The sequence below is a fragment of the Eurytemora carolleeae genome, unplaced genomic scaffold (assembly GCF_000591075.1).
Source record: "Eurytemora carolleeae unplaced genomic scaffold, Eaff_2.0 scaffold1364, whole genome shotgun sequence".
Classification (NCBI taxonomy): Eukaryota; Metazoa; Arthropoda; class Copepoda; order Calanoida; family Temoridae; genus Eurytemora; species Eurytemora carolleeae.
In genome coordinates this window covers 43,765-70,958 of record NW_019397251.1, presented here as the reverse complement: position 1 = coordinate 70,958, position 27,194 = coordinate 43,765, and the positions used below count along the sequence as shown (strand labels likewise).

At 30.3% G+C, this 27,194-nt stretch overlaps 1 protein-coding gene and 1 long non-coding RNA gene across 2 annotated transcripts; both read left to right on the top strand.

Annotated features, from left to right (window-relative positions):
* Nucleotides 1-282: 282 nt before the first annotated feature.
* Nucleotides 283-6,055, top strand: LOC111713046 (uncharacterized). Its single transcript, XR_002767592.1, has 4 exons — nt 283-341; nt 1,159-1,259; nt 5,045-5,119; nt 5,976-6,055. It is a non-coding gene; the product is annotated as an uncharacterized LOC111713046 (long non-coding RNA).
* Nucleotides 6,056-6,977: 922 nt separating this feature from the next.
* Nucleotides 6,978-15,976, top strand: LOC111713044 (Kv channel-interacting protein 1). Its single transcript, XM_023487834.1, has 8 exons — nt 6,978-7,031; nt 9,132-9,205; nt 9,370-9,425; nt 10,354-10,429; nt 11,505-11,543; nt 13,446-13,499; nt 15,222-15,282; nt 15,685-15,976. Exons 2-8 carry the CDS (start codon nt 9,137-9,139, stop codon nt 15,735-15,737), a joined length of 408 nt encoding a protein of 135 aa, XP_023343602.1. The 5' UTR covers nt 6,978-7,031; nt 9,132-9,136; the 3' UTR covers nt 15,738-15,976.
* The last annotated feature ends 11,218 nt before the right edge of the window (nt 15,977-27,194 follow it).

Genomic DNA, 27,194 nt, shown 5'->3' with positions numbered 1-27,194 from the left:
ATCTGAATGATAGAGCGCAAAATTCAAAATTCTTAAAAAAAACTGTCCTTGTAATTTCAAGTTAACCTTCATTCACGTTGGCACTCTTTAAACCTTTTATCTGATCAGTGACGTGAAATATATATTTTCTAATCTAGCTTGAAAAGTGTTTATTTCTGAAAAATACCTCAATATCATCTCAATGAGAATTCTACAAGTGAATTTTGCAGAGAAATCAGGATTGAAAATAAGAAATGTTTCAAGTTAAAAAAAGGCATTTCATTCATTCTTGATCATTCAAATAGAGGAACTCGTAGAACACGTCGCAGTGTTAGAAGAGGAACTAGCATCAAACGTTCCAGGTAAAATATATATTCAGTGAGAACCAGAAAACACGGAATTTTCGTCATATTTTAAAATATGAAATGAATTTTTTTACTTTGCCACTGAATCTAAAAAAATGCCCTCTATAGTTCTGTATCATACAGGGTTACCCACAGAGGATGAGACTGTAAGGAAGACCTGAAACTCATAAAATATTACGGTTAGAAGTTTAAATCAAATATTTTGCCTAGTAAATTGTGTTTTAATGGCTTATTGATTGACGAGGCAACGAGAGAAATCAGTTTATAGTTGCTGAGAATCCTAAATATAAGGTAATAGACAGTATTATGTGTAAGGTCGTCTTTGTAATATCATCCTTTGTGGGTAAACCTGTATGCAGAATATGGATAAATCCTGATTCACCGATTCAAGATACGTAGTTGAACCGAATCCAGGCATGGCTTAAATTCATTAGATTTCATAAATGTATCAGCTGTAACAATGCTTTGAATTAAAAAATTCTTAGCGACGGTTTTGACGAAAAAAAACAAGACGACATTCGTTACACAGCTTTCTGGTTCTTACAAAATATAGTTAATTCAAACTAAATATAAGAAATATAACAACAAAATGACGACCGCTCTGCATTTAAAAACTGTAATAGTCACAACAATATTAGTGAAAAAGCATAAACCTAAAGGGGGGGTGTACCAGAACTCCCCCCCCATTTAGATTTAATGAATGTACATAAACATGTATTAGCTGTAAATTAATTCCGATGTTAACTGGGACGTCCTGTAGCATCTGTATCAAGCAAAGAAAACAAAACATTTTTTAATTTTCTTTCTTGTCTAGATCTGTTCGAAGACCAAATGTTCCGCAGATTACGGTCGATGTTGAAAAAGGAACAATTGTTACACGGAAGCCGAACAATATTAATACAATACTGCTTAATGGTGAATATACAATATATTAATACAATACTGCTTAATGGTAAATATATACAATATATTAATACAATACTGCTTAATGGTGAATATACAATATATAAATACAATACTGCTTAATGGTGAATATACATTATATTAACACAATACATTAGAATGGTGAATATACAATATATTAATACCATATTGCTTAATGGTATATATACAATATATTAATACAATACTACTTAATGGTGAATATACAATATATTAATACAATACTACTTAATGGTGAATATACAATATATTAATACAATATTGCTTAATGGTATATATATCTATACAATATATTAATACAATACTGCTTATTGGTGAATATACAATATATTAATACAATACTACTTAATGGTGAATATACAATATGTTAATACAATACTGCTTAATGGTGAATATACATTATATTAATACAATACTGTATAATGGTGAATATACAATATAGTAATACCATATTGCTTAATGGTATATATACAATATATTAATAAAATACTGCTTAATGGTGAATATACAATATATTAATAGAATACTGCTTAATGGTAAATATATACAATATATTAATACAATACCGCTTAATGCTTTAAAAAGCAAATATTAATACAATACTGCTTAATGGTGAATATGCAATATATACAGTGAAACCCTTAATAACGAATACATCGGAAGAATTTATCAAATGTCGTCTTGACAATTTTTCAATGAGTTTATACTATATTACGTAAATTTCAGTATTTGTGAAAATAAAAAAATAGCCATGAATATGTGGGAACAGTTTTAAAGAGTTCCATATAATCATTTAATAAAAAAAAACTAAATATCTGCAACATTCCATTATCAGAATGTGAAAAATACGACATTTGATGAATTCTTTCGATGTAATCGTTATTAAGGGTTTCACTGTATTAACACAATACTGTTTAATGGTGAATATACAATTTATTAATACAATACTGCTTAATGGTGAATATTCAATAAATTAATACAATACTGCTTAATACTGTTCCATATCAGAAAGGGAAGAATACAGCATTTGATGAATTCTTTCGATATATGGCTTATACAGGAGTTATCTGTGTGAAAACAAAGCTAACTGAAAATCAATTCTGTTATTTCAACGAACCTACGATTTCAAATGTCGTCTTACTTGTTGTTCTTTTGGGTTTTGAAAAAGATTGTTAAAGATGTGTAGTCGTAATGTTTACAGTAAAAACCGAGTCACGGAAGTTCGTAGTAAGATTTTGACTCCACTGGAGACCACCGGAGGGAATTCATTTTCACTGGAGAGGTTTGAAAAAAATGCTTTTTAAAATTTAAAACTTTACGTAGGGTGATTTACATTTCACTGGAGGGATTCAGATATATTTCCAGGGGGTATACAATTCCACTGGAGAGATTCAGAAATCTTTCTTTATACAATATATTAATACAATACTACTTAATGGTGAATAAACAATATATTAATACAATACTGCTTAATGGTAAATTTACAATATATTATACAATACTGGTTAATGGTGAATAAACAATATATTAATACAATACTGCTTAAAAGTGAATAATAATGTATGCTTTTGTTTACTCTATCAATGAAATAATACACGAGTTGACAAATAAGGGAACAAGTTTAATGGTAAAGGGAATAAAGGAGGCTAATTAAAGTCTGAATAAATTCCGATCAGTCTTCTTGAAGTCTCATCCAAGTCCCCATCCTTAGTGTTGTTAATCGACGCTTTGGTCCTTTTTAAAACTTTTAATAAAACTTTTAAAACTGTCATAAGTTTAGGTTTGCTTTTATAAAACTTTGTAATATTCTTATCCTAAAAAGAAGTGAAAAGGTCAAAATTTTTATAAAGCACAATATTTAGATCTTTAACAAACGGTAACGAATTGGGAAATACCGATAACGATGGAAACCTTTAGTACATCCTACAGCTAAACCTTAAATGAGCCATACATTCATATCAAATGTCGTCTTGACAATTTTTCAATACTGTTCCATTATCAGAAAGTGAAGAATACAACATTTGATGAATTCTTTCGATGTATGGCTTATTTAGGAGTTATCTGTGTAAAAACAAAGCTAACAGAAAAAATCAATTCTGTTATTTCAACAAACCTACGATTTTAAATGGCGTCTTACTTGTTGTTCTTTTGGGTTTTGAAAAAGATTGTTAAAGATGTGTAGTCGTAATGTTTACAGTAAAAACCGAGTCACGGAAGTTCGCAGTAAGATTTTGACTCCACTGGAGACCACCGGAGGGAATTCATTTTCACTGGAGAGGTTTGAAAAAATGCTTTTTAAAATTTAAAACTTTACGCAGGGTGATTTACATTTCACTGGAGGGATTCAGATATATTTCCAGGGGGTATACAATTCCAATGGAGAGATTCAGAAATCTTTCTAGGGGGTTTATAATTCCACTGGAGGGATTCAGAAATCTTTCCTAGGGGTTTATAAGTTCACTGGATGGATTCAGAAATCTTTCCAGTGGGTTTATAAATCCACATTCAGATATCTTTCCAGGGGGTTTAAAATTCCACTAGAGGGATTCAGATATCTTTCCAGGGGGTTTATAAGTTCACTGGATGGATTCAGAAATCTTTCCAGGGGGTTAATAATTCCAGTGCAGGGATTCAGATATCTTTCCATGTGGTTTAAAATTCCAATTGAGGGATTCAGAATTTTTTTCAGGGGATTTTTAAATCCACTGGAGGGATTTGGATACCCTTCCTATGGGTTTATGATTCCACTGGAGGGATTCAGAAATCTTTCCAGTGGGTTTATAAATCCACTAGTGTGGAATAATAACCCCCCTGGAAAGATATCTGAATCCCTCCAGTGAAATCATTAACCCATATGAGGGATTTCTGAATCCCTCCAGTGGAATTATAAACCCCCTGGAAGGATATCTGAATCCCTCCAGTGGATTTATAAACCCCCTGAAAAGATTTCTGAATCCCTCCAGTGGAATTATAAACCCCAAGGATGGATTTCTAAATCCCTCCAGTGGAATTATAAACCCCTAGGAAGGATATCTGAATCCCTCCAGTGGAATTATAAACCCCAAGGATGGATTTCTAAATCCCTCCAGTGGAATTATAAACCCCTAGGAAGGATAACTGAATCCCTCCAGGGGAATTTTAACCCCCAGGTAGGATATCTGAATCCCTCCAGTGGAATTATAAACCCCCTAGAAAGATTTCTGAATCTCTCCAGTGGAATTGTTTACCCCCTGGAAATCTATCTGAATCCCTCCAGTGAAATGTAAATCACCCTGCGTAAAGTTTTTAATTGTAAAAAGCAATTTTTTAAACCCCTCCAGTGAAAATAAAATCCCTCCGGTGGTCTCCAGTAGAATCGAAATCTTACTACGAACTTCTTTGAGTCGTAAAAACCGTAATTGTAGTTAAATGAAAACCGTAACTGTAGTTTAATGAAAAATATTTAAAGAACAATTAACAATTAAACATTTATTTTTATACCAAGTCTCAGAAAACGATTCAACAATTGATTTTTTAATGGTTTAACAACAAAATTAATTGCTTTATTAATCGATTAATTGATTTTTTAAAGATTCGATAACAAAGTTAATTGCGCTTTTGATTGATTTATTGATATTGCAAAGGTCGGGTAACAAAGGTAATTAGGTTAATTAATTGATGATTTTTAATTGATAGCTACTTCAAACTATCCATTTATATAAGTTAAGATGGATTGATCGGTTGATTTCAATCAATTGAATAATTGTTGTTTATATTAGGGTATAGACGATTCCTTCTTCTGCTTGGTATACAATCTTCTTCGGCCGAAGTTAAACAGACGGTTACTACAATAGGTATTATTGTATATATTGTAATTGTATATATTGTATATTTCATATTTATTAATCAAAAATTTATATTTCATCATAATCAAAAAGCATAATTTTTTTTCAACAATTGTTTCTGTTTTTTTTGCTAAGCATATTTTTATCAGTATTTTTTTAAACCTTTATTTCTAATCTATTAGTCTAAAGTGCACTATGCACAGAGCGGAAAAATTGTCGTCTTTGGTTTGTGTTTTGTTTAGAAATTCTACAGTAAACTAATTAGTTTATAGGAACAGGTTGAGAAAATAAAAATTAACTCTTATCATCGGAAATATGTAATCTTATTCAGTTATTTGTTTCTGTAACCTCTTATTGTTCACAAACATTTTCTGTAGATTTTCTGGAATTATTATTGAACAGACAACATATTTAGAATTTGTAAATAAAAATAATAATTTGATTAAAAAAATTCAAAATAATGATGAAAAATGATAATTAATTCTAACATCGATTTATGGACAAATATTTATTTGAGAAATTTGTTCCTAAATGTCTAGTATATCTGAATTTTGATACATTTTTCGGTTATAATTAAAACCTATCCACCATAATGGACGATTTTGAACGTCAACTTTGCACTCAAACTCAGTAATTATACATCATTAAAACGTTTCATATTTATCAAATGAATTTAAAAATTTCTCCACAAGAATATATTCTCATTTCAGCTACCTTACATTGCCGGTCACTCCCTTTAAATGGTTTAAGATATAAGATAACAATTAAAAAAAAAACTCCAAAGAATCTTTAATGTAAGAAATAATACAAATGTTGTCTACAAGGTCTCATTCTTTATGAGTATTAACATAATTTATTTTTGTAGAACCAGCTGTTCTGGAGGAACTGGAAGCTCCTCAAAGATACAGACCTGAGAACATTAACTCACTTTGTGAAGCTACTGGGTCAGTAATATTATTAATATCATTATTATTATAATTATTATTATTATTATTATNAAGTTGCAAATTTAGAGTTAAAGAGTCAAGTTGCAAATTTAGAGTTAAAGAGTCAAGTTGCAAATTTGAAGTTAGAGAGTCAGATTGCAAATTTAGAGTTAAAAAGTCAAGTTGCAAATTTGAAGTTAGAGAGTCAGGTTGCAAATTTAGAGTTAAAAAGTCAGGTTGCAAATTTAGAGTTAAAAAGTCAGGTTGCAAATTTAGAGTTAAAAAGTCAAGTTGCAAATTTAGAGTTAAAGAGTCAAGTTGCAAATTTAGAGTTAAAGAGTCAAGTTGCAAATTTGAAGTTAGAGAGTCAGATTGCATTGAACCTGTAAAATCTTTCCCTGGGATATCTAGAAAGATGAAAATTTTCCTGTATGATAATTGAAGGACTGCAATTTGGTTTTGGTAAATTATATTGACGTACTAAGCAATCATCCAGATCAAAAAGTTTTAAGAAAAATTAAACTTTATAAGTTTTATAGGAGTTTTTAAAAATAAGTATAAAAAATCATTTCTGACACCCCTAGGCTTAGTACGTCAATATAATTCACCAAAACCATACTGCAGTCCTTCAAGTATCATATACAGGGAAATTTCCATCTTTCAAAACATCCCAGGGAAAGATTTTACAGGTTCTTTGGAGTTAAAGTGTCAAGTTGCAAGTAAGGACTTAAAAAGTCAGTTTGCAAGTAAGGAGTTAAAGAGTCAGGTTGAAAATTTGAAGTTAAAGATTCACATTGCGAAATTACAAAATTTGGAAAAAACGTGACAAAAATAAGATCAGGTTTATACTGATGATAGAGAGTATGACAATGCACATAGAAAGTGTTCAATGAAATTCTGTTTACAGGAAACTGTCATTCAATTATTATATTTCAAGGGACTAGTCACAGAAGAAGTTTTCCACACAATATTCAACAAATTCTTTCCTCTGGGAGGTAAAATCTAGTTTTTTAATACTGCAAAAAATAATAATTAAAACCCCGGGCTTTCGTAATTTGTTCAAATTTATTTTACAAAAGGTATTGTTAACTAAATAAAGGTTTGCAGTTTCTGTATTTGTTTCTCTTCCATGAACGTCAAAACAGCTGAACCGACCGTAGAAAATGTTGAAAAATTGCCTAAACAAATTTGGTTGAAACAAAACTGGAAATTAACAATTACAAACAAAAAACTAAGATATAGTAAACTTCATAGTTTAAAAACTAAGATATAATAAACTTCATAGTTTAAAAACTAAGATATAGTAAACTTCATAGTTCAAAAAACTAAGACATAGTAAACTTCATAGTTTAAAAACTAAGATATAGTAAACTTCATAGTTAAAAAACTAAGATATAGTAAACTTCATAGTTAAAAAACTAAGATATCGTAAACTTCATAGTTAAAAAACTAAGATATAGTAAACTTCATAGTTAAAAAACGAAGATATCGTAAACTTCATAGTNAACAAAACCAATCAGGGTATAGTATAAAAAACGAAGATATCGTAAACTTCAAAGTTTAAAAAACGAAGATATCGTAAACTTCAAAGTATAAAAAACGAAGATATCGTAAACTTCATAATTAAAAAACTAAGATATCGTAACTTTCATAGTTTAAAAAACGAAGATATCGTAAACTTCATAGTTAAAAAACGAAGATATCGTAAACTTCATAGTTAAAAAACGAAGATATCGTAAACTTCATAGTTAAAAAGCTAAGATATAGTAAACTTCATAGTTAAAAAACGAAGATATAGTAAACTTCATAGTTAAAAAACTAAGATATCGTAAACTTCTTAGTTAAAAAACTTAGATATAGTAAACTTCATAGTTAAAAACGAAGATATCGTAAACTTCATAGTTAAAAAGCTAAGATCTAGTAAACTTCATAGTTAAAAAAACGAAGATATCGTAAACTTCATAGTTTGAAAAAAAAATTCAGCAGATTTTTGTAACCTGAAGGTTCAATTTAAGTGTTTTTGTGGTCGTAAAAGTATCACGACAAAAGACTGATTTTTTGCAGTCGTCCCTTCTGGGTAACCCAGTTTAATAAATTGATGTCTATCAAAATTCAAATGATAAATTATTCTTTAGGGTTAAAAATGTTAAAACAATATTTTTTTTAAACCTGAACTTCTATCTTTATATACAACTTTGCTTGTCTGGGTGTGTGGGTGTCCGTTTGTTTAAAATAAACGTCAAAACGGCTGAACCGATCAGGCCCAAATTTTACGTGGGACCCCAGGAAAAGAAAATGGAACATAGTGGAAAAGTTTGAATTTCTTTTTCTAAATGCGCCATATTAAAAAAATCCACCAACATTTTGAAATGATTTGAAATGACTTTCACAGCAACAACTAAAAGCTAATTGCGCCCTAAATGCCCAGTTCTTTAATATTTACTTTAAATTAAGGAGCAAACAAAGACGACAATTTATATCTTCCTGGAATACTTTGTCAACTCTTGATATGAATGAAACCGGAGAAATTTTGTGTCACACGTGCATCTTTAAATTAATCGTTGATCTCCATCTTGTGCTACGGATTGATTTAATTCCTTATGGATATCCCTTGATGATCGTACGTTGCACAGAAAAATAACAAGAATCTATGTAAGAAAGTCACCGAAAAAAAAGTTTCTGGAATAAAAACCTGGAAATAAAAACTTTGGTAAAAAAATCCCGATTTTCTGAAGTCCTAGGACAAAATCTCACTGGAAATATAGTTCTGAGTTTGAAGATTCCTGGGACTTTTATTCATAGAACTTTTGGACGGTTATCAGATAATATAATATACTTTAGCAGAACTAGAGACACATAATTTCAATAATAGGTTTAAGGAGTAATATCAGAGATCAGGGTGCGATTTGATCTTATGCAATTAATAGTTAATATATTTTTGTTAGAATAACTAGATTTTAAAATAAGTTTGTGACATGTACAAAATGAAAATCAAAACATATTCACTTAGGTTAAAATGAATAACAATTTGGTTTAAATGTAACTTTCAAAAAAAGAGTTTAGCTTAGTCTTTTTTATATTGTTTATTTATTCAGCAAACATGAGCGCATATTCTCATTACGTGTTCTCTGCACTGGATGTTCAAGAAACAGGGGTCATTACTTTTCAGGTCATTTATTATTATTATTTATACAGTTGTCATCGTATATATCAATACAATGAAGATGACTTTCGATTTCAATTAGCATAGACATACACATAAAAATGGAAACAGATGTATTTTGTAAATAAAATAAAAGATATATAAGAAAATATAATGATAAACATGTTTAGGATTTTGCTTTGGGATTATCCATACTTGTGAAGGGGACTCAAGAAGACAAACTAAGGTCATCTTTTTACATCTAAATAATGTTTCAACAATTTTTTAAATCAAACAGCATTCTATTTTCTAACAGTTTTTTTATCTCAAATCATTTTTCCTAATTTCTAACAGTTTTTTAACCTCAAATTAGTTTTTCTTATTTATAGACACATTTTTTTCAATTTTTAAATCTCTTTCTCATTTCTAATAAAAAATTTCTAATTTAGAAAAAATTTATTTATTTTTAAATAATTTTTCTAATTCCTAAACAGTTTTTCTTCTTTATAATAACATTTTCAAAGGAACTGGAAGTTTTTGCCACAAACTCAAATTTTCTAATCCCGAAATCTTCGCAACCTGATAATGTAAACCTTTTACATTTCAAGCTTAAACTATTTGATTTTAAAGATATCATAGTTAGAAATCTACAGATTAACATCGTGTCGCAAAGATATAGATATATCTCTATCGATGATGTTGCGGAGATGACCGCTCAGCCAGCATGTATACAAGGAAATATTCAACCAGGATTGCTCAGTTAATAACGAAGTCTACACCTTCTACTCCAGGAAGGAGGAAGGATGGGTCAGGAACATAACATCAACCATCACGGGGACTCCACCCCTGAGAGAGAACCAAAACTATTTTTAAAGGCATCTGCACAAAGCCGTATGAATCGAGACCAGAGACCAGAGAGAGTCTAAAGTCTGCAAAAGAGTCGGGGTGGGACAGGGTTAATGTAATATAATCTTAATACAACATCGCTTCTAATTTACTGTCGTAAAGATTAATACACTGATTTTAGCCAACTACTGCACTAGGGGTTAGAAAATCAGAGATTGTAGCAAAAACTTAATTCCCAATTCTACAGTTTTTAAGTTTATTGAGTGTGTCTAGTGTTGATCACAATAAAAAAAATTGAATTGTTTATAAAAAAATTACATTTTTTACAGATGGACATTTGATTTGTATGATTTAAACGGAGACGGAGTTATTACCAAAGATGAGATGGAAGATATAATAGCTTCGGTAAATATATTTTTATATTTTTCCGATATATTTCTATATTTTTTTTTAACAAGGCTACATTTTTGGACAAAAGTAAAGTTTTAATTTTTTCTTTCTAAATCTTTAATATGAAAAATAAACAGTTTACCTTGGAGAAAGCTCATAACATACATTGTTTCCTGCAGCATATTTGCAGCTTCTCTTACATGTAAAATAAATCTTTCTTAAGCAGAAATAATTAAATTTTGTTTTAATAAAAGAAAAAGCTGAAAGATATGATCAAACATAAACAAATTCTTTTGTTCAACTATGATTAAATTTTGACAAAGAAAAATGGGAAAATAAAAAAGTTAAAAATAAAGCCGCAACTGGATAAGTCAATTTAAATTAAAAACAAAAAATATGATGAAGGCTAAACCTTTTTTATAAAGGAAATGGTTCAAAACTGAAAAAGAAGAAAACGTTTTGAATACTGATTTTCTTAACCACAAGAAGTGTGCAAATTTCTATGAAAGTACTGCGTGTATGTTTAAGTAAAGTTTGCAAAAATGCTTTGCTGAGCTTGTGCAGTTTGCTTCTTTAAAGGACTTAGGTGATGGTGAAAAAATGATTAAGAAAAAAATACTTTCAATTTTTGCTAATAATTTGCAATTGTTAAAAGTTTTGCCTTGCTTTAAATTTGGACCGGAGTGGGCATAACATATTTATTTATTTTTCAAGATATTTAATATATTCATATTTAGATATTTATTATCTAAATGTAATATGCATTAGTTCTTTAAATGAAATTTGCTGAGTATCTAAATATAGATAAAGAAAGCTCACCCTGGACTAACTGCAGGGCTGGATGTGTTTGGCTGAATAGCCCATATCACAGTTGTGTTTTTTTCTAAATAAATTAAAAACTGCTTACGTTAAAACTTAAACTTTTTTTTTGCTAAAATTTGTAGGATGGCAAACAGTCAAACGACAGGTGGATATAAAAATCATAAATGCTTTATAACTTTTTTATCTAGGCCTTCATTCTTCTCTTCAAACTCCAAAAGTAAAAAAATCAGATTTTTTTTCTAAAATTTCAGAATTTTGAATTTTGTAGGTGTATGATCTGATGGGGCGGCCAGAAAAGGAGACAAAGGTAATTTTAAAAAAGTGATCAATGTACTTATTTTGTAATTAATGTAACACTTTGTTTCAAGACCGACATCAGCAAATAACATCAGAAGCCTAACAAAATCACTGAAAGTCTTAGAAAATCAATAGCAAATTTATTGTTCGAATTTAGCAAAAAATGCGCAAAAACTAAAATATGACAAATGAAACATTTTTGAAAAGCCTAAATATGTATTGGAAAACAGAAAATTTGCAAGTTTCCTGTAAAGGCGCCAATGCCAAAAGAGGGCCGTGGGGGGGGGGGCTGAATAGGGTATAACAAAAGTTAGCTAGTAGATCAATATAGTTTAAAGAAAAGAAGAAAATGTATAACGTAAGGAAATGGAACTCTCTAAACTTGAGTTAAAATAAGCACTAAATCTTTTAATTAGATACTTAATTCAACTTAAAATATTTTAAATATATTTAGAGACTTTACATTATTGAATCGTACACTTAAAGGGACTGTAAAGGAAAAATGAAAGGAGGTAAAGGCTGAAACCTAAGAATCTCAGGAGTTGAACGATACATTTAAGACATCTATCTGATGTTCCTGTCTGTCTCGAGAAATTGACATAAAACTGTGTCAAAATTATACCAAAACGTAGAGAAGTAGGATATACGTCCGTATCAAGTTACTAGAACTCCCTCCAACGGCAGTGCAATTATATAATATTAAAAAAATATTAAATTCAAATAATAATAGGAGCAAACTTGAGTTTCTCAGGCTCCTCTGGGATTGTTTTCCGATTGGTTGCGTATTTCTTGAATATGATCTGCTTAATACTTTGAATCTTATACAAAATCTTTCATATATACGTTTTGGTATAATTTTGACACAGTTTTATATCAATTTCTCGAGACAAGAAAATCAGATAGAACTCATATATGTCTCAATCAACTCCTGAGATTATCAGGTTTCAGCCTATATCCCCTTTCATTTTTCCTTTACAGCCCCTTTAAATTCAAATAATTTTTCCTCGAATTTGAATATGTTTGTTGACTTGAAAAGATAAATAATCTGAAGTCTAGAATTTTATTTTTGATCAAATTTTATTTTTTTATTTTGATGCCAAAATTTATGGCTAAAAAATTACCTGGTTCGACTGCACTTGATATATATAAAGCTTAAACTTTTTAATTTAATTTAATTTTGATTTAATTTATTATGGAGAAATACGATAAATTCACTGAGTAATGATTATTAGGATTTTTTAAAGAAAAGAGTGGCTGTGTTTAAGTGACCCTTCATGCAAAGAGGGCGATATGTCTGATTTACAAGTCTACCCATCAAACTTTGACTGTTTTATCGAGTTTACAGTTTGACTTCAGCACAGCTGATGTTTACAGTTTGACCTCAGCACAGCTGATGTTTACAGTTTGACCTCAGCACAGCTGATGTTTACAGTTTGACCTCAACACAGCTGATGTTTACAGTTTGACCTCAACACAGCTGATGTTTACAGTTTGACCTCAACACAGCTGATGCGCTAATTGTGAAATTTGAAAAAATTGAATATTTTACATTAAAAAGGGTTTCCAAAAATTTTATAAAAAATATGTATTCTTCGCCATTTTTAGAAAGTGATTTTTAAAACTTTAAAAGCTTGTAAACATTATGTTCAACAATTAAGCGCGTTTTTGTAGATTAATGGAAATAAGTTCGACAACATTGATCAATCGAAGGGTTTACGGGTAATTTTGTGCATCGAACATACACTTGAAATTACGCTTACAGTCCCTTTAAACTGGACCGTAATAAACAAATAAAAAACAAGTTTTGTTCTTAGATAAAAAATATATTATACAGGGTGTTATTTAGAATGATCTTTGTATTATAAATGTACAGGGTGTTATTTAGAATGATATTTGTATTATAAATGTACAGGGTGTTCCTGAGATAGATGAATTTGTTACCCAACGTGTCAACAAAGTATTTCAGGTAACATTTTGTTTTATCTTTAAATACAAATTATGAAAGTTGTGTTTATACTTGCTTCAAATTTTCTTAAAATATTCTAAAGAAATGGAATCTTATTTAATATTCAGTTTTAACAGTTTATTCATTTACTTTAATGTATACTTTAGCTTAATTAACGAGTCTCAGCGCTACAACTTTCATTTTCATATTTTCCCCGAGCTGCTGGGTGTCAAAAATATTATATTTGGGATTTAAGATATTTTTCAACTCGTTTTTTAAAAGCTTTAAATTCATTTTAAAAAAATTTTCGTTATCTTTTATCAGTCAACGATATTTTAATTCATGGTCACTTGGTTAATTCTCATATTTTTTTTGGACACTTAAGTTTTTTCTATATCTTCTTTTATCCTAACTAATTTAGTGTTAACCATATCACCTTATGTTGAACAAAATTGGATTTTTTACGTTTGCATTAAAAGGAACCATCGATTCTAAGTTTAAAAAAAACTTCAAATGAAGAGGGGCACCCTAGAAGCTACGATGAACAATGTGGAAGAGAACGTCATTTTTCTTGTGAAAAAATGCTTAATTTTGATCATTCTGTTTTAACCCTATAAAGGCTGGGGGGTCTGAATCTATGTATAGCCTGGGGGGCGTTTGGCGCTGTATGTATAAAATGCCTTTTTTTTACTACGAAATGTGCACCCTTCAGAAGGTGGGTGGTGAGGATAGTAAAGGTCGGAAAGTGTTATGAATGCCAGAAACAAGCTTAAAACAAGTGATTTAATGGGAATCAATATCCATATTTTATACCATGCGCATAGAAAAAACACAGAGTGGGGGTGGGGTCTCTCTAAAAAACAGACGGTAGTTTGTGTAGTAAGGGTAGTTGCCATTCAGATTCAGCTTCAAGGGTGGGGGCACCAAACACACCCCCCCACCCCCAGCTTGTTTAGGGGTTAGAAACAATAGAGTAATTTATTCAAGGAAGCCAAAAATTAAAGTAAATAGTTATAAAACACAAACACCCGAATACCTAATTCATACATTATTAAAAAAAAGCTCAAGGGTAAACTTGTGAATCGATCAAGACACTCGATAACGATGGAGGATCACTTGAATTTCACTTATAGATCCTATCATCGACCTTTAGAACCATGTTGGAAAGGTGGACGGTTTCTTTAATTTTAAACTTTTCGTTTTCCAGTTTCCATTTCAAGTTTTGGTTTTCAACTTAGATATCCTTCTTTTATTTTACTAAGCCTGTATTTGTTACATTGAAATAACGTCTACAATTTCGTTCATGACTGATAATCATGCAATTTTATGTTTCTTTTTAATTTGGGGATTACTTTACGGATTCCTACATTAAAGGGACTGTTTGAATAATTTAAAGTGACTCTAATTTAAAAGCTGGCCCGATTCCCATGGGCCTATTAAAAAATCATTGTCGACATGCAGTGTAAATCAGCAAGTCAATTAATTAGAAAACCAGAATTGGAAATTTTCTGTTAAAAAAACATCCCACCAATGCATATAGCAGTGCAGTATCATTGTCACGACTCACGAGTCTCTGTCTTAAAGATAAAGATAAAGATGAAAATAAAGATGAAGATAAAGATAAAATATATCTATGGAATATTATTAGATTTTGTTGTTGACTGTAATTGTAAGTTTTATTTATATCTGTAAAAATTATTTAATATCTAAATTCTAATCTAACCCTGACCTTTTCAATTATAGAGGATGGATTTGAACGGAGACGGGTCAGTATCATTTGAAGAGTTTCTGGAAAGCTGTTTAGGTTAGTCTAGAGTTAGTCTAGGGGGAATGGAGGGTCTCCAAAAAATATTGATGGTTGAAAAAACGTGGATTTTTGAAAGTAAAGAATGCCGCTAGATATTGTATTTGAAAATTTGAAATTTAAAAATTTTTTGTGCATTGCATACTGAAATCTGGTGATTTTGTAGTCGAATATTTCTTTCAATTAGAATTATAAAAAAAATTCCCTTTTTGAAAAATTTAAGCATAGAAAGATTTTCAGGGCATTCTCTTTTAACAATGTTTGAAAAATAAAAATTGAATTATAACCTTATTAGCGAGGTTAAGAAAACCCTCTAGAGTAATAAGTTTTTAGAAAAAAATTTTAAATAATCAATTTAAAGAAAAACAAAAAATCTAAATTAATATTTCTTATTTAATCTAGAAGATGATCAAGTTTCTGGATCCCTGGCTTCGTGTACAAATGTAGTTATCTAATCTTTTCATGTCCGTCGTCATGTACCGTTTATGTTCATGTTATGTATATATGTAAAAGCATGCAAAATGTACCCTGAATATAATAAACAAAACAAAACAGAATCAAAAACAAAATTGTGAAAAAATATAAAGGAAAAATGATTTTTGAAAGTTTTTAATCTATATTTTTCAAAACTCATTGATTAAATAAACTTTCAATTTCCTGTTTCTTCTTCCACGGAAATAAACTTGTAAGATTATATTTAATGTATACTAGAGGTTAACAATGTACCTTATCAGTTTTCAATCTTGTCTAATCTAACTTTTAATATGAAAATAAATGGCTTGGTGGTAAAAATGCTGAAAATATATCTGAGTACCCTAATATATCTTTTTATCACGTTTTGTTCTCAAAATATTCATATAAATGTTTTCTCTTTATGTCAATTATTTTAGACTATATAGTCGATTTGTATTTTTTTATCTGTTTTTTCTGTTATTTTGTATTATCTCTCTTTTTTGTTTTTTGTTCATCTTCCAATTTGTTATTTTTTCTTGTCTATATCTTTCAGTATTTTTTTTAATCTATTTTTTGTGTTATTTTATATTTATCTCTTTTTTGGCTATTTTTGTTTATCTTTCAATTTGTCTATTTTTTTATTTTTCATTCATAATTTTATATTATGTATTTTTTGGTCCAAATTCTTTTCTGTCTATTTTTGGTTTGTTGGTGAAAAGTTTTATCTGTTTATTTTTTCTCATCATGTAAATCTTTTTGTTTCACTCTTTATTTGTCTATTTGTCCATATTCCTATTTGTCTATTTGTCCATATTCCTATTTGTCTATTTGTCCATATTCCTATTTGTCTATTTGTCCATATTCCTATTTGTCTCCTAGTCCTTTTATCTGTTTATTTAAAATTATATGTATATTCGTCCATCTTTCTATTTGCCTATTTGGTAAATTCTTTATTTTTTTTGTCTGTATGTCCATCTGCCTATTTGTTTACTGATATGTATGTCTATTATCCTATTCTTATCTCCATACCTATTATATATCTTTGCAACCCAATGTCGTTATAGACCAGATATGTCAAACTATGAAGTCTGTCAGATCAAAAAATCTAAGTTTGAAATATCCGAGATTTACACCATCAGATTGAAAAAATATAGGGATTAGAAAATCTAAGTTTGTGGCAAAGACTTTGTTTTAAAAAAGTCGAAAGAAATCGTGAGAAATTTTTTTTAAATATGTAATTTTTTTCTCATTTTTTTCTAATCTCATACGACTCTATTCATTTATAGGACCGGTCCAACCTAGCTTTAGGAAGCTATAGAGCAAGCCATACAGAACATGAGGAAGCTAAAGAACAAACTATATAGTACATGAGGAAGCCATAGAATAAGCTATACAGTACTTGAGGAAGCTATAAAGTAAGCTATACAGTACATGAGGAAGCTATAGAGCAAGCTGTAAAGTGCATGAATGAGGAAGCTATAGAGCAAGCTGTAAAGTACATGAGGAAGCTATAATGCAAGCTATACAGTACATGAGGAAGCTATAGAGCAAGCTATACATTACATGCAGAAGCAATAGAGCAAGCTGTAAAGTACATGAGGAAGCTATAATGCAAGCTATACAGTACATGAGGTAGCTATAGAGCAAGCCATACATTACATGAGGAAGCTATAATGCAAGCTATACAGTACATGAGGTAGCTATAGAGCAAGCTATACATTACATGAGGAAGCAATAGAGCAAGCCATACAGTAGATGAGGAAGCTATAGAGCAAATTGTCAAGTACATGATGAAGCTATAGAGCAAGCTGTAAAGTACATGAGGTAGCTATAGCGCAAGCTATACAGTACATGCGGAAGCTATAGAGCAAGGGAAAAATCTTAAACCTGCAGTCTCGTATATTAAGTGTATACTAGATCGATAAAAACCAAAAATGATGTTTTAAACACAGACAAAACTAATAACAGTTATTTCCCCCCTCCTCCACTCCTTGATACCTTCATTTACCACTGTCGTTGGTTATTTGATATATTTTATCTGAGGGATTAGTTTAAGAGTGGTAAAGGGGGAGATGGTAGAGGAGGTAAGGGGAGGGGGGACGGGTGACTCGGACACTGTGAGAGAAATGAGGATATATCAGTAGAGAAAATAAGAGAAGGTTTCAGTGAATTAGGTAATCTCATCGGAGCCATACGTCGGAGCAAAACATACACAACTATAGTGTCTCATCGGAGCCATACATACACAACTAGACTCTCATCGGAGCTTTACATACACAACTAGACTCTCATCGGAGCTTTACATACACAACTAGCCTCTCATCGGAGCTAAGCATACACAACTATAGTCTATCATCGGAGCCAAACATACACAACTATAGTCTCTCATCGGAGCTAAACATACACAAATATATTCTCTCATCGGAGCCAAACATACACAACTAGTCTCTCATCGGAGCCAAAAATACACAACTAGTCTCTCATCAGAGCTTAACATACACAACTAGTCTCTCATTGGAGCCAAACATACACAACTAGACTCTCATCGGAGTTATACATAAACAATTAGACTCTCATCAGAGCTAAACATACACAACTATAGTCTCTCATCGGAGCTATACATACATAAATAGACTCTCATCGGAGCCATACATACACAACTAGTCTCTCATTGGAGCTAAGCATACACAACTATGACTCTCATCGGAGCCAAACATACACAACTAGACTCTCATCGGAGCTATACATACACAACTAGACTCTTATCGAAGCTTTACATACACAACTAGACTCTCATCGGAGCTAAGCCCACACAACTAGTCTCTCATCGGAGCTATACATACACAGCTAGACTGTCAACGAAGCTATTTTTACATAATCAACTGTTTGGTAATAGCTACATAAATGAATTTGAAAAATCCTTCACTATGAAAACTGTAATCCAAAGGTTAAAATCTTTCATAAGAAAATTTGCAAATTGCTTATTAAAAAATAAAACTATAAACAAGTGCAAATGAATGCTCTAAAATAAAAAGTATAAGAGATTTCGTGAATTATAGTCAAAGAGGTTTTATTGTTTTTTGTGCCGAACTCATTGATTTTTGATATGTACTCCTTGATGGAAAACAAAGAAATTGATCTGTAACATGAAAAAAAATTTAAATTTATCAGTTTTTCCTTGGGAGGAGATTATCTCTAACAGAATTTCAAAGCATGGAATTTGTTAAATTTGGATTTTTTAAATTAATAATCATTTTTATGCATCTATTCTTGTTTACAAATTCCGCCCAGAGAGAACTGGTTTCAATATGTACGCGGAGTATACGCGACCGCAATTAACTTTCCTTGCATTAGTACCTTGGTCCATACTCCGGTCACAGTACAAGTCAGCCAAGAAATAGAAAAGAGGAAGAATCATTGAGACTATAAACAAAGTGTTTACAAATGTACTGAAACTGGTATTAAAGTAGACGCAATAAACAATTTCGTTTTTAAATTTAAAAAAACATATAATTTTGATTAAATATCTTTTGAAAAAAAGTTCTTAACTTCCTCTTTATGTGTGTTCAAAATTCACTGTACAACGAAATCCTGTCAATTCACTTTCTTGTTTTTTTTAGGAAATGCAGTACATGACTTATTGATTCATTCTTTTGATTACTTACAAAGGCTTCCATACAGGGTGTCCCACATCAAATTAGACCGCGTCAATGGGTCTAAATTACGATTTGGGAGGAAAATCAGAAAATTTAGGAAGAATGAATCATTACGAAAAATTCAATAAGGCTAATAAATTTTGCAAAAAATGTTAGTTTTTTCGAGTATTGTGCGTATTTTGGCGTTAAAGATTGGAGATAATCTAATATGATATGATATGGGACGCTCTGTAGAAAGTTCAATGAAGATATTTACAATGATATTAGCTGGAGAAATTAAACTTTNGATAATCTAATATGATATGGGACGCTCTGCAGAAAGTTCAATGAAGATATTTACAATGATATTAGCTGGAGAAATTAAACCCTAATTCCTTAAAAAGCCAGGCTGTAATTAGCCTGTGTTTTCGAGCGTGATCTCAAAATTTGATCATGACAAATTTTGTAAATCTTACAGTTTACCATTTAGTTAAACTCGTTCTTCTCTTGGATAAAGACAAAATTGAGGAGAGTGTGTGTAAGTATTAACGAACCTAAGGCGTGTACTGATCAGTGATTTCTATTTTAATTTTTGAAAATCAATAATTTCACCACAATCCTAAATATAGATACAGCTGGTAAGAACATGAAAGGGGAAGGGGCACGGGGCGGAAACGTTTTGTATGTGTGTCTGTACCAAAAGAGTGTGCGTAAGTAATACCGAACCGAAGGTGTGTAATGTAGGTTGTACAGTACAAAAAAATCTCGGCATTTGTACAGTCTAGGAGAGTACATTTGTTTATTGTTAATTGTTTACTTAGAAATAAGTATAATATACATATATTTAGTATATTATTTATACATTTAAGTCAACACCATGAGCCAAATTTTCATGCGAAGAATATAATTTGATTAAAGTTTACAATAAACTACTCGTTATTCAAGCTTAATTATAATTGACGACATTGTTCTGCAACTTCCTTGACTGTAGTTATGTTGTGTGTCTGTACTAAAATAGTGTGCGTGTGTAATATTGAACTCGTCTGCAAAGCAGTGCGACTGGCTTTCTCATGCCGGACCAGCGCCATTTCCCTTCCCTTTATTCCTATTCCCTGGGAAAGGGAGGTAAAAACTACAAGACCTATTAGATCCTCTTATAAAACACAACAAGGAATTAAAAGCGCTATAAATATACTTTCAAGGGAACACTCCATTTGTGTGTTGAAATGTACGATTTACCACGCTTATACCCTTTAAATTTTGTATAATGGTCAACGACTGTGATATCCTAATTTTTCTAGCTAAAAGTTAAGTGCGGCGGGTATTTTTCAGTAATGAGAGAGATTTCGTTGATTTTCTTGCCCTAAAGAGATAGGAATTCTCACAATTTCCATTATACCCTTCATCATGAACTTGCAGTATAGAACTCCAAATTAAGATTATATTTGTTGAGAGAAAGGAATACAGGATACCGTTGGTAATCAGACGTGCAGCTCTTCAGTCCTTTTTATAATTAACTGATTATTCTTGTTCAACACTGAAAATTTAAAACAAGAGAAAAAAATAAAGAAAAAAATATTGAACATTGTAATGAGAAAGAAGCATCATGTCTTGAAGAGAGTAAAAGTTTTTAAAAAAAGTAAGAAAGGTTCTTTATGAGAAAGGAAATCATTTAGGAAATGAAGGAAAAAGGATTATTTTAAGGAAAAAAAATGAAAACGAAAATGTTTAAATAAAAAAGAAAAAATGATGATAAAAAATGGCATAATTTTAAGAATAAAAGAATGAAAGTAATTAGTAAAGAATGATACAATTGCATGATATATGTATGATTATAAACCTTAGCAAGATAGAGAACAGATTTATGTGTGGATAAATTATCAGTCAATTTGTACAGGGTTTCTCAATTAATAAAGGAAAAGGGAATTGCTTCTTTGCCACAAACTCTAATTTCAAACTTAGCACGACTATTTGATTTAACAGAGTTCGAAGTTTAAAAAAATCAAAGGCTGCAACACCAGGTTGCAAATACTAGGGATTGGACAATTTGTGTTGGTGGCAGAAAACTATTTCCTCTAGTCCGAGTTCGAGATCGTCTTTGTGAATTATTTTTTACTTAATACATAGTGAAACTCTGCCTGATATAGAAAAGATGAATGCGTAAAAAGATTTTTTCTGAAGAGTTGAGAATTTGTTTAAATTGTATAAATTCTTACCGTACAAATTGAAACGTAATATGCTAATTCAAATATAAAAATCCAAGAAAAATTGAAAACGATTAAAAATGCCGCTTTTCAGAACATTATTAGCTCAAAGCTAAAATTGTTAAAGGGAAAGGTGGTGCGAACCGCCATAAAAGAATAAACACGTTCTCAAAAAGATTACTAATAATATTTAGCTTTTTAATTTAAGGTAGTAGAATGTTTTTTCTTTATAAAGACGATTTTGAAGTATATATTACGCGTCACTATTTTTTTCAAACACCCTGTGTATCATAAATACTTCTACTGATTACATTCTTCCTTATTTCCATCTGGTATTCTGCTTTTATGGACATATATTTAAAATATGCTAGAAACTACCTGAATGTAGGTTGAATTGCATATTGCATGGTTACAATAAATAGGTCATATAATCCTGATTTTCTAACTGTATTCAGCCTTAGTAACCATTATTTATAGCTATGTTACCGCGTAGTAAAAGAAATTTTACTTTACCACCGTGGTTAAGAATAATGTTTAATTTCCCGAAAAAGTAATTGTATACAATTTTATCGTCTTTTGAGATACAAATTCGGGAATTTCTTCACGATTCTATCCAGAGCGGGTCGTTATTTTACTTAATTGTCCTGTAGTCTTAAGTTTTTACACAATCATATGAGAAATCCAAATTTATTCGGTTACATGATATAAATTCAAAACATTTTTTTTCTTTAAAAAACTCTTCAGAAAGAGTAGTTATAATTGAAAACATGTAAGATTTTAAGCATATGTGCAATTTACTTTAGTTTGATCGGAGAAAGGTATGATACATCCATCGGAATAAAAATTGCACAAAATTTTGATATTATTTCGCATCAATGCGCAAAAGATATTTCGCGCAAATTATAAAGAAAATCTCGGTTTTTGCGCATATTGTTATTTCCTGCCTTTTTTGTTATTTCGAGCTATTCCGTTAAATTTTGTGAAACAATTCCAAGAAATAAATTAATTCAAAACAAAACCAATCAGGGTCCCACTTTACGCCGGCCCGCTATCACCCGCACCATACATGGCGTTGGCCTCACTTCTCAGGTTTAAAGCCACCAATTAAAGAAATTAAATCTTTGTTACAAACTCTGATTGTTTAATCCCTATATCTTTGCAACCCAATGTCGTAGACCGAAGATATTTAAAACTATGAATTCTGTTAGATAGATGAAATAAATTAAGTTTGAAATAAATGTTTATACTACCAGGTTGCAAAGATATAGGAATTTGAAAATTTAAGTTTGTAGCAAAGATTCAATTCCTTTCAGACAATTTGGTACAGCCGATAGGATTAAACAAAGATAAGACGCATATCCAGTGCCTCCTTTTTAGCGTTGTTTCAAAACAAATTTATCATTTCATTAAACTATAGAATATGATAATAATGTAATTATTGTTCATGAATAAAAAACTTCAGCAATGAAAGTTGTTTTTATTAAACTAATTTACATCATTTTGTCCAATATATCAAGTAAAAAATTTTATTTCTTTTCATGTTCATGCGCAAAATCATGCAAAAATTATGACTTATATTCTGTATTCATCCGCAATTTCGTGCAAAAATTATTTATTTCGAATGAATACGCAATATCGTGCAAACCTGGTTTTGTATGGATACAAAACTAATGCAAAATTTCGTAAAAAAGTAATTTTGTGCAAAAAAGCGAAACTGCTGTGCAAGAAATCTATACTGTTTCGTGAAAACCCTACCCATAATAATTGATTTTTTGTCTTGGTAATTATTGTTAAGTAAATTTGGAACGTTTTATTAAGTTTAAATTCCTTTTAAATTAGATTAGTGAAATAGGATTAACATCTGTTTCTCAAAAACATACTGTAATCTATCTATTTCATTTATTATACCTGGCATCCAATTTCATTAAGTAAAATCCGCGAAACGTAGTAAATTTAGTTTAATCTATAAAATCTTTCTGAGTAATGAATAATAAAACTCGAATTCAATCAGTTGATTTAAAATTCTCCCAGCTTCAGATTAGGATTAATTATGTAAGATAAAGTTAATCAGGATTGGAAGAGTTATGGTCACTTAATTAACAAGGTTTAAATAGTTTTATGACCATGAAACACATTAATTGTGCAGTGTAGACAGACCCTATTATCTTATAAAGTAGATTTTTCAAGCTACTGGTCAAATAATTTTTATCATCTTCTAATTTCACTGTTTTACGGGTCTCACTTTAAAGATTAGGATAGAGAATAACTTGTCATTGCTTTTATCTTCTGTCTCATATCATAAAATATCGTTCAGAATTTTGAGATTTTTAACATTTTTTTTGTAAAACGTTAAATAAATATTTTCAGGCATTTAATCAACACCGTTTGTAAACTTCTTTCATAAAAGAAATTATTTCACAGTTTTCGGGTAACTTCCAGATGTAAAGTAAGATTTGTCTGGTAACTTCCAGATGTAAAATAAGATTTGTCTGGTAACTTCCAGATGTAAAGTAAGATTTGTCTGGTTACTTCCTTATGTAAATTAGCTAAGATTTGTCTGGCTACTTCCGGCCGTATGTAAATAAAGATTTGTCTGGTTACTTCCGAATAAAAATTAACTAAGGTTTTTCTGTTTACTTTAGTATGTTTTAAACAATTTGTTTTTAAATAAAAATCTTTTTTAAACAAAATTTAAAAAGAACAGCGTTTTTTTGTTTTTTTCCGACCGTTGTATATTCTTTTCATCTGATCATACATCTGTTTTCTTCTCTTTTAAATCTACGCATATTAATCTCTTGTACACTAGACCAATGCATTTTGACGTATATTTTTACGTTGGAAAAATAAGTTACTTCCGTATGTAAATTAACTAAGATTTGCCTGGTTACTTCCATATGTAAATTAACAAAGATTTTTCTGGTAACTTCCGTATGTAAATTAAAACTTGTCTGGTTACTTCCGTATGTAAAATAAGATTTGTCTGGTTACTTCTGTATTAATATTAGCTAAGATTTGTCTCGTTACTTCCACATGTAAATTAAGATTTGGCTGGTTAGTTCAATATGTAAATTAAGATTTTTCTGGTTACTTCTGTATGCAAATTAACTAAGATTTGTCTGATTACTTCCATATGTAAATTAAGATTTGCCTGTTTACTTCTGTATGAAAATTAGCTAAGATTTGTCTCGTTACTTCCGTATGTAAATTAAGATTTGGCTGGTTACTTCAATATGTAAATTAAGATTTGTCTGGTAACTTCTGTATGAAAATTAGCTAAGATTTGTGTGGTTACTTCAATATCTAAATTAATATTTGTCTGGTAACTTCTGTATGTAAATTAGCTAAGATTTAACTCACTAACTAAATCATAAATATTATTATAAAGCCCTAGTGTCTAGCTAAAGTTTAAAAGAATTAATTGGTAAAATAGTGAAGGAGTTATGCTTGAGAGATATCAACCATTGGATCACAGCGCATGAAAATTAAGATAAGTTGTATGAATGCAAAATCAGGCCCTGTACCAATATTCCAATATTGTTTCTATCTATCTATTCTTCTTCTTTTTAATCTTGTGTTTGAAATTTCAAACATTTGACCTAAAAACGGCCATTTTTATGAAAACTCTTAAAATTAACTTTCCTTACAACAAGGCCCTATGACATTTTAGTCGGTTTGCAATCTGGAAAAAAATAGATGTAAACCAATTAATTGCACAAATTATAATGATTTTTGAAACCATTCAAACAAAGACAGAACTGTTGAATCAAATCATGAAAACATAGAAATCAAAATAAATTTGAAAACAAATATGGAAGAGCTACAAGAATTTTTTCTTCAATTATTTTTTTCTAAGAAATAATAATACTTTTCTAGTTCCTTGAAAACAGACCAGTAGAGTATATTAATCTTTGAAATATTTTTGAGTAGAAATTAAGATGAATTTTTCCATATAAAGATTTTTTGAATTGGTATTCTCTATCATTAGAAATATCCATCTAATCCCAATTTTTATTTGATCCAGCGGAAAAATTAATCCAACAGTACCTCTGACGCAAAAATCTATGAGAATTTTGAAAATTAATTTTTTGATTAAGAGTTTAAGCGTTAAAAATTGATGCATGAGTTCTCAAAGCAGTCGAGGATCAAATCTCTTAAAGTGATATATCGAGCTCAAGAGAGTAGATCAAATCTCTTAAAGTGAATATATCGAGCTCAAGAGTTGTAGTCTGTAGATCAAGTCAAACTAAAGTGAAGTGCACGTACAGTTTGGAATCTTACATGTTTCCAATCCTCATTCCTCAATCCTTAACCCTCAATCCCCAATCCTCAATCCCCAATCCTCAATCCACAATCATCAATCCTTAATCCTCAATTCTCAATCCCCAATCCTTAATCCTCAGTCCTTTATCATTAATCCTCAATCCCCAATCCTCAATCCTCAATTCTCAATCATTAATCATTAATATTCAATCTTTAATTCTTAATCCTCAATCTTTAATCATTAATCCTCAATTCTTAATCTCTATACTCAATCTTTAATTCTCAATCCTTAATCCTCAATCCTTTTTTCTCAATCCTCTATCCTTAATCCTCAATCCTAAATCCTCAATCCTAAATCCACAATCATCAATCTTCAATCCTCAATCCTCAATCTTTAATTCTTAATCCTCAATTCTCAATCCTCAATCCTCAATCTTTAATTATTAATCCTCAATTCTCAATCTCCAATGCTCAATCTTTAATCTTCAATTCTTAATCCTCAATCTGCTTTCCTCATCCTCAATCCTCAATCTTCAATCCTAAATCCTAAATCCTCAATTCTCAATCATCAATCTTTAATAATCAATTCTTAATTCTCAATACTCAATCCTCAATCCTCAAACCTCAATCCTTAACCATCAATCCTTAACCATCAATCCTCAATTATCAATCCTCAATTCTCAATCATCAATTTTTAATTCTCAATTCTTAATTTTCAATCCTCAATTATCAATCCTCAAACCTCAATCCTCAAACCTCAATCCTTAATCATCAATCCTCAATCCTCAATTATCAATCCTCAATCCTCAATAATCAATCCTCAATCCTCAATTATCAATCCTCAATTCTCAATCCTCAATCCTCAATTAATTAATTAAATTATCACTATTATTGAAGTCATTTAAGATTTTAATCCTAAGTTTAACGTGTGAGGAGGGGGTTCTAGTAGTTTAACGTGTGAGGAGGGGGTTCTAGTAGTTTAACGTGTGAGGAGGGGGTTCTAGTAGTTTAACGTGTGAGGAGGGGGTTCTAGTAGTTAAATTAGTTCAAAACTGTTTCATGTCAAAACTTTGCAACCATATTAAGTTCTAATAAGTGAAAATAATAGAAAACTTATTTTAAAATTTTTATAGAATATGCATGACACGCAGCCAGGGTCTAAACTTGGAGAAGGTAATATTATATGAAATGTATCGTGAAAACATTTAAATAATAAATAATTAATATAAAATTATCAATAAAAAGAGCAGCTGTCGACGTATTTTTCAGTTGGACCAAATTCTAATACTTACAGCCATATTATTAATATTTCTAGGATTACCACAAAGACGGTCACAACAAAAAAATTATTATCAGGTAT

Excerpts from the sequence above, each read along its gene's own strand:
- LOC111713044 (XM_023487834.1), top strand. The coding sequence starts at position 9,137 with ATGAGCGCATATTCTCATTACGTGTTCTCTGCACTGGATGTTCAAGAA. Across the intron at positions 9,206-9,369 it reads CAGGGGTCATTACTTTTCAG|GATTTTGCTTTGGGATTATC; the intron begins GTCATTTATTAT and ends AAACATGTTTAG. Across the intron at positions 15,283-15,684 it reads GTTTCTGGAAAGCTGTTTAG|AAGATGATCAAGTTTCTGGA; the intron begins GTTAGTCTAGAG and ends TATTTAATCTAG.